This window comes from Anastrepha ludens, chromosome 4, assembly GCF_028408465.1.
Source record: "Anastrepha ludens isolate Willacy chromosome 4, idAnaLude1.1, whole genome shotgun sequence".
Lineage (NCBI taxonomy): Eukaryota > Metazoa > Arthropoda > Insecta > Diptera > Tephritidae > Anastrepha > Anastrepha ludens.
The window spans coordinates 40,125,488-40,142,803 of NC_071500.1; the positions used below are offsets into that span (position 1 = coordinate 40,125,488).

General features: G+C 37.3%; 1 protein-coding gene across 6 annotated transcripts in view; it reads left to right on the forward strand.

The window, feature by feature from the left end:
• LOC128862025 (uncharacterized) overlaps nt 1–17,316 on the forward strand; it is a 453,726-nt gene that overhangs the window by 388,787 nt on the left and 47,623 nt on the right. For 5 of the 6 annotated variants that reach the window (XM_054100422.1, XM_054100423.1, XM_054100425.1 and 2 more), the window contains one exon: nt 11,097–11,455. In XM_054100422.1, coding sequence (XP_053956397.1) covers nt 11,097–11,312 — 216 coding nt within the window. In that variant the 3' untranslated portion in view covers nt 11,313–11,455. Of the gene's footprint in view, nt 1–11,096; nt 11,456–17,316 lie in introns of those variants that run through there. The other variant, XM_054100424.1, reaches the window with a different exon arrangement.

Below are 17,316 nucleotides of genomic sequence, written 5' to 3' on the forward strand. Positions count from 1 at the left end.
AAAGTAGTCATTACTCTTGAACTCTAGACTCTTGTATCAAGAGAAGAGGCTGTTTGAAGCCACTTTGTATTTTTGTCTATGCAAACGTGAATCAAACATGGTGCATTTGATTATTCGAGTCAATTGTGTGTTGTTGTTTAATATGCAAGGCCTATTATTTTATTCCCGGCCGCCGTAGCCGAATGGGTTGGTGCGTGACTCCCATTCGAGAGGTTTGAATCCCCGTGCATGAAACAGCAAAATGATAGAAACAGTTTTTTTCTAATAGCGATCGCTCCTCGGCAGGCAATGGTAAACCTACGAGTGTATTTCTGCCATGAAAAAGATCCTCAAAAAAACCATTTGCCGTTCGGAGCCGCCTTTAAATTTTAGGTCCCTCCATTTGTGGAACAACATCAAGACGCACACCACAAATAGGAGGAGCAGCTCGGCCAATCACTTAACAGAAGTGTACGCGCCAATTATATAAGTACATATATATTTTTTATTTCATTCATTTCAATCTTTAAAATAATTTTCATAATGCATCTTTAGAGTTCTTTAGAACTTCTGTTTTCCCCCTTCAAGCGTCTCAAAACGCTTTCCGCGAAGTGGTAGCTTGAGGTATGCGAACAGGAAAAAGACAAGTGGGACCATGTGAAGTGAAAACGGAACTTTTTTTTAAGTTGAATAGTCATAGTCGTATATTTAGTCGATTTCGTCGTATACACAAAAGTATAGGCCTCATTGTAGGGAGTGGGAAATGTTAAGCTGCATTCGCTATTTGATAAATTATAATTTTGATAACTGAAATTATATTTGACAAATGAAATTATATTTGATAAATGCTTAACCTTATCTATGAGTTGTAACTTTTAAACATTTAAAGTTGTACATGACTCAATTCCGTTCTACCGGCCAGACACGAGCATATTTTTGTATTAATATAAATACATAACTGTTTTCATTTATTTCATGTGAGTGTCAGTGTGTTTTTTTATTTTGCCGTGGTGTTTTCAAATTTTCATGCCGATTCATAAAATTCCTTATTTTAATGTAATACTCGTACATCTGAGTGACTGCAACCGTCACAGCTACTTTTCTCAAAGATCAAAATCGTAAACGTTCAATATCTACTTAATGTACGTGTCCTGATTATATATATGTACATACATACATATTTGCAGCTATCTTTATAGGCGTGCAAATGTTTTTCGATTCCCCATTAAATCTGAGTGTTCCGCAGCGTGAGCTTTTCTAAATTTCTCAGTTAATTACATAAATACATCAAGTTTCACTATGTGACTATCTCAGTGGGCATACATATGTATGTGTGATTTAATGTTCGTTTTGGTTTTGTATTGATTTTCGTATTATTTTCAATCTCTAAGCAAATTCTCTACCAATGTGTGCATTCCATTGTTTATCCAACCATATTTTTTATTTCATTTACTTTCGGTTAATTGGAAATTATCGCAGCTTGCACGGAGCATGATCGTGAGTACACGTTTTCGCTTTGACTTTACAACGCGTGATGTACAAATGATTTATTTATCCACTGTTTCACACACACACAAAAGCATATAAAAACATATCTACAAGTACAACTATGTTTCTCACTTATTACACACAAATATAAACAAATGCATTCAACTGTCCTTTGCCTACTCTAAAATGCTTACTATACACCTATGCTTTTTGTACACTGCCGGAACACTTGATCTTCATATGCATACCTGATAGTGGAGTTCAAATATGCTTACTAGCGAGTTACTCGAGATCAAATTTAACAGGCTGAATTGAGCAATAGCTGCTTGATATCCTCAACACTTGCGCGGGGGTCCAAACTACTAGCAAATATAGGACAGTTTTCCTCATTGTTAGCAAATATTATTATTTTTTCGATTATATCGCTCTATTCGCTAGCACAGTTTCGAAATCATGAGCGTAAAATAAGCATTTACGAACTCTACTACAAGTATGGATTTTTCAATAAATATTTTCCTTACTCCCAATAAACGTTTTGTTCTATCTCAAGTTGAGGGGAATTTGATAACTAACCATTTTCTCAAAGCTTCAGCTTTAGTTCTCAAATCCATCTAAACTTACCGTTGATAAACGTTCTCCAACTAAAAGGCACAATTTGAATATGCTTAGTTCTCAAATTGAAGAGTCCTCAACTCCATGGAATGGAATCCATTGCTCTCATATTAGTTTGGGAAAAAATAAATGTATTACTTTCTCGGCAGATGGCTATAGTGATTGATATTGAAAGGTCGATAAAATCACAGAAAGAATCCAAGTTCACCGGCATGTAAGTAGTTGTACTATCGCTCAAGAGCTAAAGATCGACCATAAAACAGTTTTAAATCATTTGCGCAAAATAAAAAATGAAAATAATGAATTTCTTTTGCCCCAAGCTAATATTAAGTCAAAGCAGTGCCAATGATACGAAAAAAATACCAAATTACGATAACAAATTAATGTTTGTTAGTGAATATGGTATTATGATTCACGTAAAAAATAGATTATTAAATTTGCATTCATATGTGCATGCAGCGTTCAAATTTAAAACCAATTTACTAAACGATAAATTAATAATATTTCAAAAACAACAAGTGTTATTTATAGTGTATTTAATTTAACTACATGTAAAAAATTATATTTACATTCAACCATTTTATACTGGAAGTAAAAATAAATAAATTCGGAGAATTCATGTCAAAATTAATACTCATACATAAATATCATAGAATGCGCCCGGATAGGGAAGGTTAAAAAGTCACCTTGCATCAGACATAGAACTTAATAAAAGGTTATAGGAATATACTAATAAAGAGGTTTGTGATGATACAGTTCAAAATGTGTTCAATAAAAATAAACGCCACGGGCAAACTGCGCGAAAGAGCGATTTATTGAGCGCTCGAAAGAAATTTGCCTCAAGGTATAGACTTTGGGAAAATGGTAAACAGAACCAAATCACTTCCTTTTGCACTTATTCTATTGTTTTAAGGTAGTACACACTGATGTAAGCAAATATAACTTAAATGGCCAGAATGGCCAGTGTTATGACTGCAGAAAGCCCAATACTGAATTTGAGTTGAAGAATATAAAGGCTAATTCTAAGCATGGAGATGGTTTTATGATAGTGTAGGGTGTGCTTCAAGTGCAGATGTTGGAAAGAAGCGCTTAATAGAATACCTTCTGGATATCTTCTTCTTCCTGATTGGCGCGATAACCGCTTATGTCGAGATTAACAAAGCACGTCAGGCGTTTCTTTCTCGCGCTAACTGGCATGAGTTGAAACCAAGTCCTTCTGCACCTGATCTTCCTCTGCTACCACCAGCTGGTGCCGGTCGAATACTTTCAGAGCCGGGGGGTTTGTATCCACTCGGATGACATGACCCAGCCAACGTAGCCGCTGGATCTTTATTTTCTGTACAAAGGTCCAAAATCTTCCGCAGAATATTTCTCTCAAACACTCCAAGGGACGCCTCATCGAATGTTGTCATCATCCAATCTTCTGCGCCATACATTAAAACGGGTATGATAAGAGTTTTGTAGAGTGTTAGTTTTGTTCGTCGAGAGAGGACTTTATTACTCAATTGCCTACTTTGTCCCAAGTTGCCCTTACTTGGCAAGAGAGATGTTCCGTTCAATTTCAAGACTGACGTTATTATCAATATTAATGCCGGTTCCTAAATAAATGAAGTCCCTTACAACCTTGAAATCATATCTGCTTACGGTGAGCTCTGCTTTGTGAGCTGCTTGATGACAGGAGATACTTCTTTTTGTCCTCGTTCACTACCAAACCCATTCGCTTTACTTCTTTATCCAGATGGAGAAATGGTTCCATATGTAGAAGTCCACGCAAGTGGAGAAAGTCATTGCTTTTTATTCACTTGAGAGAAGTCAGGACGATTCTTCTGCATATGGTCCAAGCAGCTCACAACTTCGGGCTAGCGCAAAAATCCTCTGCGAAGCTTCCGAACACCCGTTCGATAGTGCGCTAATGTGAAAAGGCGAAGCAATCAAGCAAAGCTGCCCAGCAAAGCTGTTTGACCTGCCCAATAAAAACGAAAACGAAGCCTTCCGGATATGCCAAAAGGATAAATGAGAGAATGCCTTCTGGATAAATTGCAACAGCCAAATATGCGTAAAGTGAAGTTAAAGGGCCGAACCCTTAAGTATATTGCACAATATTGTTTTCTATCAGAAAACAATCGGTTTATCTACAAATGCCCTAACCTACTTTAAACACCCGCTCAATTGTCTGATATCAATAAATCGGGTTTGACCAGAAAACTAAGAAATAAAGTTCTTCGCAACACAAACGAGCTGAAAGAAGCTGTGAAACCCCAATGACGTTTGAATGCTGAAATAAAAGCCCTAAATACCGAATGGAAGATTTGTAAAATATTTTAAGGGCACTCAATTTTGTATGCTTCTTCGTTGGAACACGAATTCATGATTTAATAATTTTTTTTTTTTTCTCAGCCTAAAATTGTGGAATGTAAATTCGAGATTTAATTAATTTACAGGTCTATCTACCAGCCATGTTACTTATTTTCATGTTGAAAATTTGTCATTTTCAAGCAATAGGGATGCCATCATTTTGTCAAATCTTTCCTAACACATAATAAAATTGATAACAAACATTTGAGAAAAAATTTAAGAAAATATTTAGTTTCAAATTCTAATTTAGTTTCAAATTCCATTTAGTTTCAAAATTGAGAACTAGGATTTTTTCAAAAGTTTGAGAATACTTTTTCAGGTACAGCGTATATATTTAAAATACATGCATATATACTTATACAAATTAATTACATTTATTTTGAGAAATGTAAAAAAAATTATTTTTTCGGAGCAAGCTCCTTGTTATTTATTCACTTGTCAATTATCAACTAAACTTTACAAAATTTCTTAAAGCTAATTTAACCTATGCATTCCCTCAATCACCTGTTTTGCCGCGTGACCATATTCGCGGAATTTCACTTGTTGCCGTTCACACGGTTTATTACAGACATAGCGTCAGCGAAAAGATCGAGCAACTGAGGTGGATCAACTTTCAGCGGAAACGCGTGTAGTGAATGAATTTTAAATATAAGTAGCGTTAACTCCTCCCTTCTTAAAAACGATTGTCCTCGATCGTCTTATTAGAAATAGGGTAGGTCATGTAGTCGAAGATTTGAATAACTAACGACGTTTCCTAGTTGGTTATTATTTGTGTTAATTGATGCATCTGGGAGATTCGGTAAGGTGCTGGTCCTTAGGTCGACTAATTTGAATGGTTCCGTTGGTACTTCTTGGATGATTATTTTTGATGTGGGTTTTATCCAAAATTTGAAGGTTATTATTATTGCTGTGAAGATTATTGCTAGTCCTAGCATTGCGCTCTTATTTATTGTCGAATCTGTTCTTAACAGATTTATCTTTTTCGTGTTGTTAATATGTAGTTCGTTGAGGGCTTCTAATGATAAAATGTTGATGCGTTCCCTTTCTAGCGGTGTTGGCTGTATGATCGCTGGTTCTGCTGTCAACGTAGACATTTCGATATTGGTGAAAGTTTCGTTATTGATGCTCAATGATGTGTTGTGAAACTTGATTAGATAAGTACCAGTAATTGTTCGCTGCTCTTTTTCCGTTTTTAGTGTTCCATTGAAGTCGTTTAGTAAGATTATCCCAGGCTGTATTTCCTCGATTGTTGGTACGTGTTGATTATTACTTATTGTGCAAAATGATTTTCTACTATTTAATATTTGAGGGATGCAGGTGCTGTTACTAATATTAATTATGTTATTTCTCTCACAAATTTTTATTTCATTGTATTTCATACATTTATTCTTAATTCCATATATTTCATTTTTGTTTTTTAGTATTTCTTCGAAATCAAGTTTAGTAATTTCTTTATTTCTCTTAACTGGTCTTATTATAATATTCTTATAAGTAATATTGTTTGTTAGTGGTATTTTTACCAAATATAAAATTCTTGACTCCTTAGTTATTACGTTAACTTTTGCATATTCTAATGCTTCTTCAACTGATGCGAATGGCATTCTTTCTTCTTTTAATTTCATGATTGCTATCTCAATTTCTTTTTTATTCAATATTGTATTCATAATTCCAATTTTAGCCCATTGAATGGCGTACTTAATGTTTACTAATTCTTCTTTAATAATTCTTATTTTACTTTCCAGATTCAGAGTTATTTCACTTATTACATAATTGTCTTTTCTTATCGAATTTAGTAGTTGATTTCCTAATGTTGTTAAGTTGTTAATTCTTTCATTGAAAACTTCATTAATTATTACTTGATCATTATTATTTTCCTTTAGTTTGTTTAGATCATTATTCAAAATATCAAAATCTTCGCGGTCAGGAGTACCAGCAATGTACTCTTCCATGCCGTACCTAATGCATTAATAGCTCTCTTATTTCTAAATTCCATTTTTGGTTTTATGTTCGAAAGTATTACTAAGGATATGTCTATCTGAGACTTAAGGATGGGGTAGAAAAGGTTGTTAGCGGGAATATTCTTGTTAAGGTAGATTAGTACGTCTTTTAAAAAATTGTCGTATTGGTCCAGGTCAATATGGAGTACTATCTTGAATGTCCCTTCTTGTATTTTAGCTTGTCCGTCATTGATCGTTATTAAATGATTTTTAGAGTAGTCTAGTATTTCCATTTCTGTTAAGCTAGTGGTCGTCATGATTAGTATGGTTAGTATTAGTAGGATGTCCTTGTTGTCTGTCATATTGTTTCTATAGAAATCAGAAAATTGTTAGTTTTTGTTATAAGGATTATAATTATAACTATTTTGTTTTATGTAAATTTTTATTATTGCCTAATTAATCCTTTATGAATTGTTCTGCCTGATTGAGTGATAACTGTACTATTTTTGTTTTCTTTTACCGTTTCTTCTTTGTATCTACATGAAAGTTTGTTTCCTATTCTTTTGTTGGTTTTTACAAATATAATATCTCCTGGGTTATAGTCTTTAAAAACTTGTCTATTTTTATTGTGATAGTTAAGATCCTTTACTTGTTTTGCTTTCAATCTATTAATATTTTCATTTCTATCTTTTTGTAATTCCAAAGGATTTGTTGATACTCTTCTTCCGAAGAATAACTCGATTGGTTTTTGGTTGGTAGTGGAATGAATTGTGTTTCAGTTAAGTTAAAGGCTGATGGTCCGTAAAGATTTGCACTTTTCGTGACCCGTAGAGATAATTACGTAAATTGTTTAGTGACCAGATGATGGCTAACATCTCTTTCTCGTTGGTAGCGTAGTGCTCTTCTATTTCGCTTAATGTACGAGATATGAAAACGATGGGCCTGTCATTTTGAGATAGGACTGCTCCTATTGCATAGTTAGATGCATCTGTGGTTAGTTGGAAGGGTTTTGTAAAATCGGGATAGTTTAGTATTATATCTTCTGTAGTCAAAGAAAGTTTGATTTTGTCGAATGCACTTAAGGCTTCTTCATTTAATGTGATTTGAATATTTTTGGATCGATTTTTGGACACACGTCCATCCTCCCCTCTTAAAAGGGCCGTCAGGGGTTTCGCAAGCTTCGCATAGTCCCTGATGAAGCGGCGATAAAGCCCAGACAGACCTAAAAATGATCTTAAGTCTTTCAAGGTTTTGGGGGCTGGAAAATTTATTATTGACTCTACTTTTTTGGGGTTTGTTTTGAGACCGTTTTCCGAAATAATAAAACCTAAAAATTCTACTTCTGTCTTTAAGAATTCACATTTGTCAAGCTGAATTTTTAAATTTGCTTGTTTCAAGGTATCAAAAATTGTTTTAATATCATTAAAATGGGTTTCTTGGTCTTTACTGAATATCACAACGTCATCGATGTAAACATAACATCGTTTCCCTATGTGATCCCTTAAAATGTCGTCAAGAGCTCTTTGGAAAATAGAAGGAGCATTCTTGAGGCCGAAAGGTAATCGCTTGAATTCATATTTCCCATTATTCACCGAAAAAGCTGTCTTCTCTATATCTGATTCTTTTAAGGGAATCTGATGGAAGCCGCTCTTAAGATCGAGTACTGAAAAGAATTTATTCTTTCCAAGTTCTGAAAGTACTCCATTTATTTCGGGTATTGGATATTTATCTGCTATTGTTACTGAGTTTAGTTTCCTATAGTCTATCACCATTCTATACTTTTTTTCGCCTGATGTGTCTAACTTTTTAGGGACTATCCATACTGGTGAATTATATGGTGATCGAGATGGTCGAATGATGCCATCGCGTAAATACTCTTGAAGTTGTTTTTCAACGTGGTCCTTTAGACACATAGGATAGGGGTAATTTCTTGTATAAACGGGGGTTCCTGATATCGTACGAATTTCTCCTTTTACTGTGGTGATGAATGTTAGTTTTTCATCTGGATCACAAAACAGAGATTTGAAATTTTCCGTTAACTTTTTTAGATTAGCATTTTGAAGTGGTGTTAGATGGTCTGATCTTATGTTGATTACGTTTACGTCCTGAGATATTTGTTGTTTTAGTTTTATTTTAAGGCAGTTTTTAATCAACATGTAATGACTGTTGGTAAATTTTAAGTATACGCTCTACTGATTTCCTCCATGAGTTAAATTCTTCTTGTTTTCCTGAGAATTCTCTAATTGATCTTACTATATCCGGTATTTTATCGAGTTCGCCTAAATTGTTACGGTGTTCCGGATTTATTATTTCATCTGTTCCTACTAAGTCACTGTTCGTATTCCTTATCGCGTTATTCACAATGTTCGTAATTAGTTCACTCAGTCCTGGTATGTTGATAGCATTGTTAGGATTAGGAGGGATTGGTGCTTTAAGGATAGGAGGTCTAATTAAATTATTTGGGTTACTCATTTTGAATGTCAAGAGATAATTTAAATTTGGTTCAAATTTATTAGTTTTATAAAATTTAATTTAGCTAAAGTCCTTTGTTTCAAATTTGCACTTTACAAAATATTTAACTCTTTAATTGGCTCATAAAAATAATTTACAAAATATTTAGCTCTTATTCACTATTATTTTTTATATTTAATTTCTTAATTTATTAATTCACTATTAATTTCTTCAATTTAATTATTCTCTCATGGATTTTCCTTGGATAATAAAACTATTTTCCACTTCGTAACTAAATTTAACAATCGGGCTTTTAAAATTTAACTCTACTTTTTTTCAATTATTTTCACACAATTTCTGGTTTTCTTATTTCTAAATTAATTTTAAATAGTTACCGCCGTTGCCTACACAGAGTCTGTAGGGGGTCCTTTTTGCTTATTTCAGCTACTGGGGGTCTATCAGTACTCCTTCTCGCGAGGTTGTCTGCGAACTGGTCTACAGACGTGGTTGTACTTTGTCCTTTACAGGAGTTGTTGTGGTTTATTGGAGTTTTCGGCACATTTGTGGTGCGCGGCGAGCTGCTTGAGGTCGTCTTGGCACTTAAAAATTGAAGCTATTTGAGGTGCGGCGAGCTGCTTAAGGTCGTCTTAGGCACGCAAAAATCAAAGTCCTTGTAATTATTTGAGGCGCGGCGAGCTACTTGAGGTCGTCTTATGCACGCAAAAATTTTGACTTGCTTGTCCTTTTTACAAATACTCGCGCCGAATTCCTCCTACCACGTTGGGCGCCAATTAATTACATTTATTTTGAGAAATGTAAAAAAAATTATTTTTTCGGAGCAAGCTCCTTGTTATTTATTCACTTGTCAATTATCAACTAAACTTTACAAAATTTCTTAAAGCTAATTTAACCTATGCATTCCCTCAATCACCTGTTTTGCCGCGTGACCATATTCGCGGAATTTCACTTGTTGCCGTTCACACGGTTTATTACAGACATAGCGTCAGCGAAAAGATCGAGCAACTGAGGTGGATCAACTTTCAGCGGAAACGCGTGTAGTGAATGAACTTTAAATATAAGTAGCGTTAACTTACATATCCACTATCGTTTGTTGAGTTGTTGTTCGTTTTGCGTTGAACTGTTCTTGCGAAATGCATACATATAAACATATATACATTATATATAAACAAATACCTACCACTACTTACTTCACCAAATTACTATATATACAATCATATCGCTATAAGTATATACCTACATACATATATTTATATGCGTTTATTTATTGTTAACATAATGACTACTGTTTAAACGTTTATTGTTTTGCTTCCGTTTAAAAAATTTCGGTTGTGACATTGTATTTTATGTACTTAAAATGTTCTTTTGTGTAATTGGTTGTTCGATTTGTTGCCTAAATGGTTCGTTGTTTTTTATTATTGTTCAACAGTTTCAATAATACGCATTAACCATCACATTTTATTGCAAAAATTTGAATACTACAGTGAATAACTAGTAAACCCAAATAAAACATATTTCCAGCGAAGAAGAATGTGAGTGAATTCAAAAAAATGCGTGAAAAAAAATGAAAAAATAACATTGCTCTAGAATAGGGCGGCCTTACTAAGTAATAAAATTTAACAAAATTTAATAATACTTCATTATTAAAATAAAATTTATAATTGGAAAAACTATCGGATTGCTAATGAAAATTAAATTTGTAATTAATTATATGAATTAGTGCTGCCAATTTCAATTTATATGTATTAAATGCTTATATGAATTAAATATATACATACATATGTATGTATATATTTCTTATTGTAATCAACTCACCAATTAATCAGTACGCGTATAAACGCACACATGTTCTTCTTCAATATTCGCACAAGAAACACAGACACATACACATGTACATATACATATATCGCACCTAAATACAAAAGGGTCACAACTCAAAATGTACTTCTGCTCAAATATGAACGAGACGTTATCAATAAAACGGTCCGCGGATGACATATGGCAAAAATAAATTTTTTCTTTTTGGTAGGACTGTTCTAAGCTTACATGGCAAATTTCAGCGTGATATGTTACATACATTTGTTTTCTGTGCTACTGTAAACAAGTCAAGCTCGAGTGTGGAAAATTTTGAGTTGTGCCCCTTTTGAATTTAGGGTGCGATATGTACATATGTATATATGACATTAGCATTTGTATGCTATGAAGAGACTTCATAATCTTTCAAAGAAATCTCCTTTATTATCCTCCAACAAACAGGATGGATCAATGGCTAATACATCGAGCAGTGTACCATTTTTATTATCATCCAGCATGCCATCAATCCGTTCCAGACGTACATCTACTGTACACTCATCGGGGCCATTGGGATGTGGCTCTGGGATTCTACAAAAACTTGGCAGCGGAATGGTAAGACAAATATGTAACTACTTCTGTATCAGGCAATGCAAGCCCGGTGCAAGATTTAATGGTTAATGGACAACGTACCTTTGTCCGAAAGATTTCCGATATTGAGTATATCACATTCAGTCAGTAATGAAGAATTGAACAAGTGAAGCCTGTTGGCGTTAGCAAGATATGAAGATTTGCAAACGCCTTAAACGCAAATATGCATTGAATCATTTGAGCTGTGAGCTTTGTAACTAAATACTCAATGAAAGCAAAACAAAATTGTTAATTTACACACATACATATATGTATAATAAGTAACTAAATATATAGAGAATAGTGTTTAACGAAAAAATCTTTTTTAAATAATTGAACGTAGTAAAACGTACTTCGCGTGCTCACGAACGTCAAAATAACATCAAACAATAAGAAATCATTGAATTTGGGAATAGTGGATACATACAAAAGCAGATAAAAAACCATAAGGAAAACTAGAATTTCACACAATCGCTCTTCTGGATCACATTGCACCAGGGAAAATGCATTGAACTTAAGAATACTAACAGTCAAATTTATTATTTGCTTTAAATAAAATCGAAGGAAGATATTTAATTAGAACTACATGCATATGTATGTGTATAAAGCTACTTGTGTACGTATGGATGTAAAAAGCATTTCACTAACATTGTAACCATTTTCTGCGATATTCAGCGCGCGTTCCTACACCCTAAAAGCCACATGTGAATGTACTCTAGACCGGGTCGGTCGCCATACGAAAAACAAGTAGCAAAAGTCCTCACCTATATTTAACGCTAATGCTGTTGAGCCTTATAAAAACCGCCGAAATATTGGGTATGGTAATAAAGGTCCAGTGTCGGATTTGTTGTGGGAGAGAGACTTCGTCGCCAAGTACTGTCGTTCACTCCGGTGAACGAGCGTCCGCATCAAAGCGCGATTTTTTAATATCTCGCTAATTTGCGCCCACGCCCCGACAGAAGAGAAGGACGATGCGACCAAAGATTCCTTCTATGAGCGCTTGGAACGTTCCTATGAGCGCTGCCCCCGCCACGACATAAAAATCGTGCTTGGCGACTTCAACGCCAGGGTGGGCAAGGAGGGAATTTTTGGTCCCACAGTCGGAAAATTCAGCCTGCACAACGAAACATCCGGTAACGGACAGAGGCTGATCGACTTCGCCGGGGCCCGAAACATGGTAGTCTGCAGCACCAGATTCCAGCATAAAAAGATACACCAAGCCACCTGGCTGTCTCCTGATCGAAAAACGCGAAACCAGATCGATCATGTTGTGATAGATGGAAGACACGCTTCTAGTGTATTAGATGTACGTACGATCCGAGGACCCAACATCGACTCGGATCATTACCTTGTTGCAGCCAAACTGCGCACCCGCCTCTGTGCAGCAAAAAACGTACATCTACCTACGCAAAGAATGTTCGACATTGAAAAGCTGCAATCACAACAGACAGCCAGAAGATTCGCCACTCGACTCTCACTCCTGCTCTCGGAGAGCACTGCCCAACAAATCGGCATGCGCGAGCAATGGAGCAACATTTCTCGTTCCCTACGTACCGCCGCCGAAGAAGAAATCGTATTCCGGCGAGCCCGAAAAAACAATTGGTACGACGAGGAATGTCATGCTGCCGCCGAAAGAAAAGATGCCGCCTGTAGAGCCACGCTGCGATCGGGCGCAACGCGAGCCAAGTGGGATCGCTACAGAGAGCTGAAAAAGGAAGAGAGACGTATTATCCGACAGGGGAAACGAGAGGCCGAAATACGTGAGTGCGAGGAGCTCGAGATGCTGGCCAATAGGAACAACGCCCAAAAATTCTACCAGAAAGTTCGGCGGCTTACAGAAGGTTTTAAGACCGGGGCGTTTTCCTGTAAGAACAAAGACGGCGATCTGGTGACTGACGTACAGAGCAATCTTAAATTATGGAGGGAACACTTCTCGAACCTGTTAAACAGTGACAGCTGCGCATGTCATAGAGAATGTGAAGATCCCGATACTCCAATCGATGACGACGGAATTGTAGTTCCGTTACCCGACCATGACGAGGTGAGAATAGCAACAACGCGGCTAAAGAGCAACAAAGCCATGGCAGCCGGCGAACTGCCGGCTGAGCTATTCAAACATTGCGGCGAAAAGCTGGTAAGGTGCATGCATCAGCTTCTATGCGAAATATGGTCGGAGGAAAGCATGGCGTCCCATTGGAATTGAAGTGTGCTCTGCCCATTCTATAAGAAGAGTGATACTACAATCTGTGCCAATTACCGGGGAATTATACATATATATACATAAATATATATGTACACAATTGACGCTTACACCCTTTTTGGCCGAGCTCCTCCTCCTATTTGTGGCGTGCGTCTTGATGTTGTTCCACAAATGAAGTATAAAGCCGACTCCGAACGGTAGATATTTTTTTTATGAGGGGCTATTTCATGCAGAAATACACTCGGAGGCTTTTCATTTCCTACCGAGGGACGATCGTTATTAGAAAAAAATGTTCCTTCATGTTGGTGATTCACAGAGACTCGAACCTATGTAGTCCGAGCTCCGACTACAATCTATGGTGTGACTACCAACCCATTCGGCTTCGGCGGCCACTTCAGGGGGATCAGTCTTCTAACTAAAGCCCATAAGGTTCTAGCGAGCGTATTGTGTGAAAGGCTGAAGCCCACCGTCAACCAACTGATTGGACCTTATCAGTGTGGCTTCAGACCTGGAAAGTCTACCATCGACCAAATATTCACAATACGCCAAATCTTGGAAAAGATCCACGAAAGGAGAATCGATACACACCATCTTTTCGTCGACTTCAAAGCTGCATTCGACGGTACGGAAAGGAGTTACCTGTATGCCGCTATGTCTGAATTTGGTATCCCTGCAAAACTAATACGGCTATGTATGATGACGTTGCTCAACACCAGCAGCGCCGTCAGAATTGGGAAGGACCTCTGTGAGCCGTTTGATACCAAACGAGGTTTCAGACAGGGTGGCTCACTGTCGTGTGACTTCTTTAACCTGATGTTGGAGAGCATCGTACGAGCCGCAGAACTTAATCGTTCAGGCACAATATTTTATAAGAGCGTACAATTGTTGGCGTATGTCGATGATATTGACATCATCGGCCTTAACAACCGCGCTGTTAGTTCTGCCTTCTCCAAGCTGGATAAAGAGGCAAAGCGAATGGGTCTGGTGGTGAACGAGGACAAAACGAAGTACCTCCTGTCGGCGCACTCGCGTATCGGCACCCACGTCACTGTTGACAGTTATAATTTCGAGGTTGTAAAAGACTTCGTTTATTTAGGAACCAGCATTAACACCGATAACAATGTCAGCCTTGAAATACAACGTAGAATCTCTCTTGCCAACAAGTGCTACTTTGGACTAAGTAGGCAACTGAGCAGTAAAGTCCTCTCTCGTCGAACAAAACTAACACTCTACAAGACTCTCATCATGCCCGTCCTGACGTATGGCGCAGAAGCTTGGACGATGACAACATCCGATGAAGCGACGCTTGGAGTGTTCGAGAGAAAGATTCTGCGTAAGATTTTTGGATCTTTGCACGTTGGCAACGGCGAATATCGCAGACGATGGACCAATGAGCTGTATGAGCTTTACGACGACATAGACATAGCGCAGCGAATAAAGATCCAGTGGCTTCGTTGGCTGGGTCATGTCGTCCGAATGGATACAAACGCTCCGGCTTTGAAAGTATTCGATGTGGTACCAGCTGGTGGTAGCAGAGGAAAGATCAGGTGGAAAAGGACTTGGCTTCACTTGGTGTGTCCAATTGGCGCCGGTTAGCACGAGAAAGAAACGACTGGCGCGCTTTGTTAAGCTCGGCCAAAATCGCGTAAGCGGTTATCGCGTTAAAGAGGGTCCGCTGCTGATATTATTTTTGTGTTCGAGTATTACTAGACTGGTGATTTGAAGGTGTATATGTGAGGCCTCGATCGCAATAGCTGATATTTGTTTGAAGTGTAAAGATGATTTTTTATCTGACGTCAAAAATACCTACGTGAAGTGAAGTTCATGCTCCATTATTACGTTTTGAAGAAAAGTGCAGCGGAAACGTGGATACGAATCTTGATCAATATTTACGCTAATCACGCTCCATCAAATACAACTTGTAAACAGGGGTTTCGACGCTTCTAAAGTGACAATTTCGACGTGAGTGATAAAGATCGCGAAGGGGCACCGAACAAATTCGAAGATACTCAACTGGAATAATTATTGGATGAAAACGCATGTCGAACGCTTGATCATTTGTTGGATGTTGACAGATCAACTGCTGTACGCGACAGGGAATGGCCCGGAAAGCAGGTATCTGGGTGTCACACCAATTGAATGAGAGGGATATCGAGAGACGTTTAGTTGACGTGTGAGATGCTTCTCGAACGGCAGAAAATAAAATATTCTGTGCATCGCATCGTCACCGGCGATGAAAAATGGTTGTATCATGATAACCCTAAGCGTCGAAAATGTTGGAGCTAGCCGGATGAACCAGGTCCATCGACAGCGAAAAAAAAAATATTAAAGCTTCAAAAGTTATGTTGTGCATCTGATGGGATCAGACGAGTGTCATCTATTATGAACTCCTTAAACCATCTGAAACCATCACTGGCGATCTTTACCGACTGCAGCCAACGCGTTTGAATCGACCTCTCAAAGAAAAGCGGAATGGGACGGTAGACATGACAAACTGATTTTGCTGCATGACAACACCGGGACCGTTGCTAAATCGGCCCAGAAATATTTAGAGGGACTGAATTGGGAAATCTCGCCCCACCCGCCGTATTCTCCAGACATTGCACCTTCGGATTACCATCTGTTCCGATCAATGCCGTCAGCCCTTGTTGGAGAGCAGTTCACTTCTTACGAGAACACTGAAAACTGCCGCAATGAATGGTTCAAGTCAAAAGAAGTTGAATTTTTCGTCAGAGGAATCCGTATGCTGCCTGAAAGATGGAATAAAGTTGTGTGTTTTTAATTCCTTAAATAATTCGAAACTTTGGCTACGAAGGACGGAAACTAATTCCCATACACAATATTTTTTTTATTATTATTTGGCACCCGATTTTCAGCAATAATGTGTCATTATTCCTGTCACGTGGAGTTATATATTTTCTTCAAAGTAGTACAAAGTAAATCTCATTGCGTATCGACATCTTGGATTTTATACGAAAATTCAGTTACAATTATTTTCATATTTTGCACAGCTGTCATGAGTTTCGTTGAATTCTTAACTAAACAATCTAAAAGCAATAAAAGATATCATATATATATATTATATATATAATTGGCGCGTGCACCCTTTTCGGGTGATTGGGCGAGCTGCTCCTCCTATTTGTGGTGTACGTCTTGATGTTGTCCCACAAATGGAGGGGCCTACAGTTTCTAGCCGACTCCGAAAGGCAGATATTTTTATGAGGAGCTTTTTCATGGCAGAAATACACTCAGAGGTTTGCCATTACCTGTCGAGGGGCGACCGCTATTAGAAAAATGTTTTTCTTAATTTTGGTGTTGCACCGAGATTCGAACCTACGTTCTCTCTGTGAATTCCGAATGGTAGTCACGCACCAACCCATTCGGCTACGGCGGCCGCCATGTGACATAATTTAGGTAAATATATTCGATATGCCTCCTATAAGACGAAGGAATTTAGGTAGAAGAGGGCGAGAGATTCAACTAATAATCGCGCAAGTTTGAATCGAGCTGCTTTCAATTACGATTTGTCACTTGCCTACAGTAACTACCAATGAGTTACTATTGGATCTATGAACTTGGTTTGCTCTCATTGTAAGGCATTTAAATACAAAAATGAATGAATGGATTGTGTTGCGCAAATGGGAAAGTGAAATTGATACCATTAGATCCACCACCAGGGCCATTGTACTCATTGGTTTCAAGAATAGGACCAGATTCCATACACTTTTTGTCAAATATCCAACAATATAACAATTGCTTTCAAATTACGTCATTTGGGGCAACAAACGTAGTCCGGGAAAATTTCATGCCAACTTTTAAGGCATGTATTATAGCAGTTAATCATTATTATTTTAT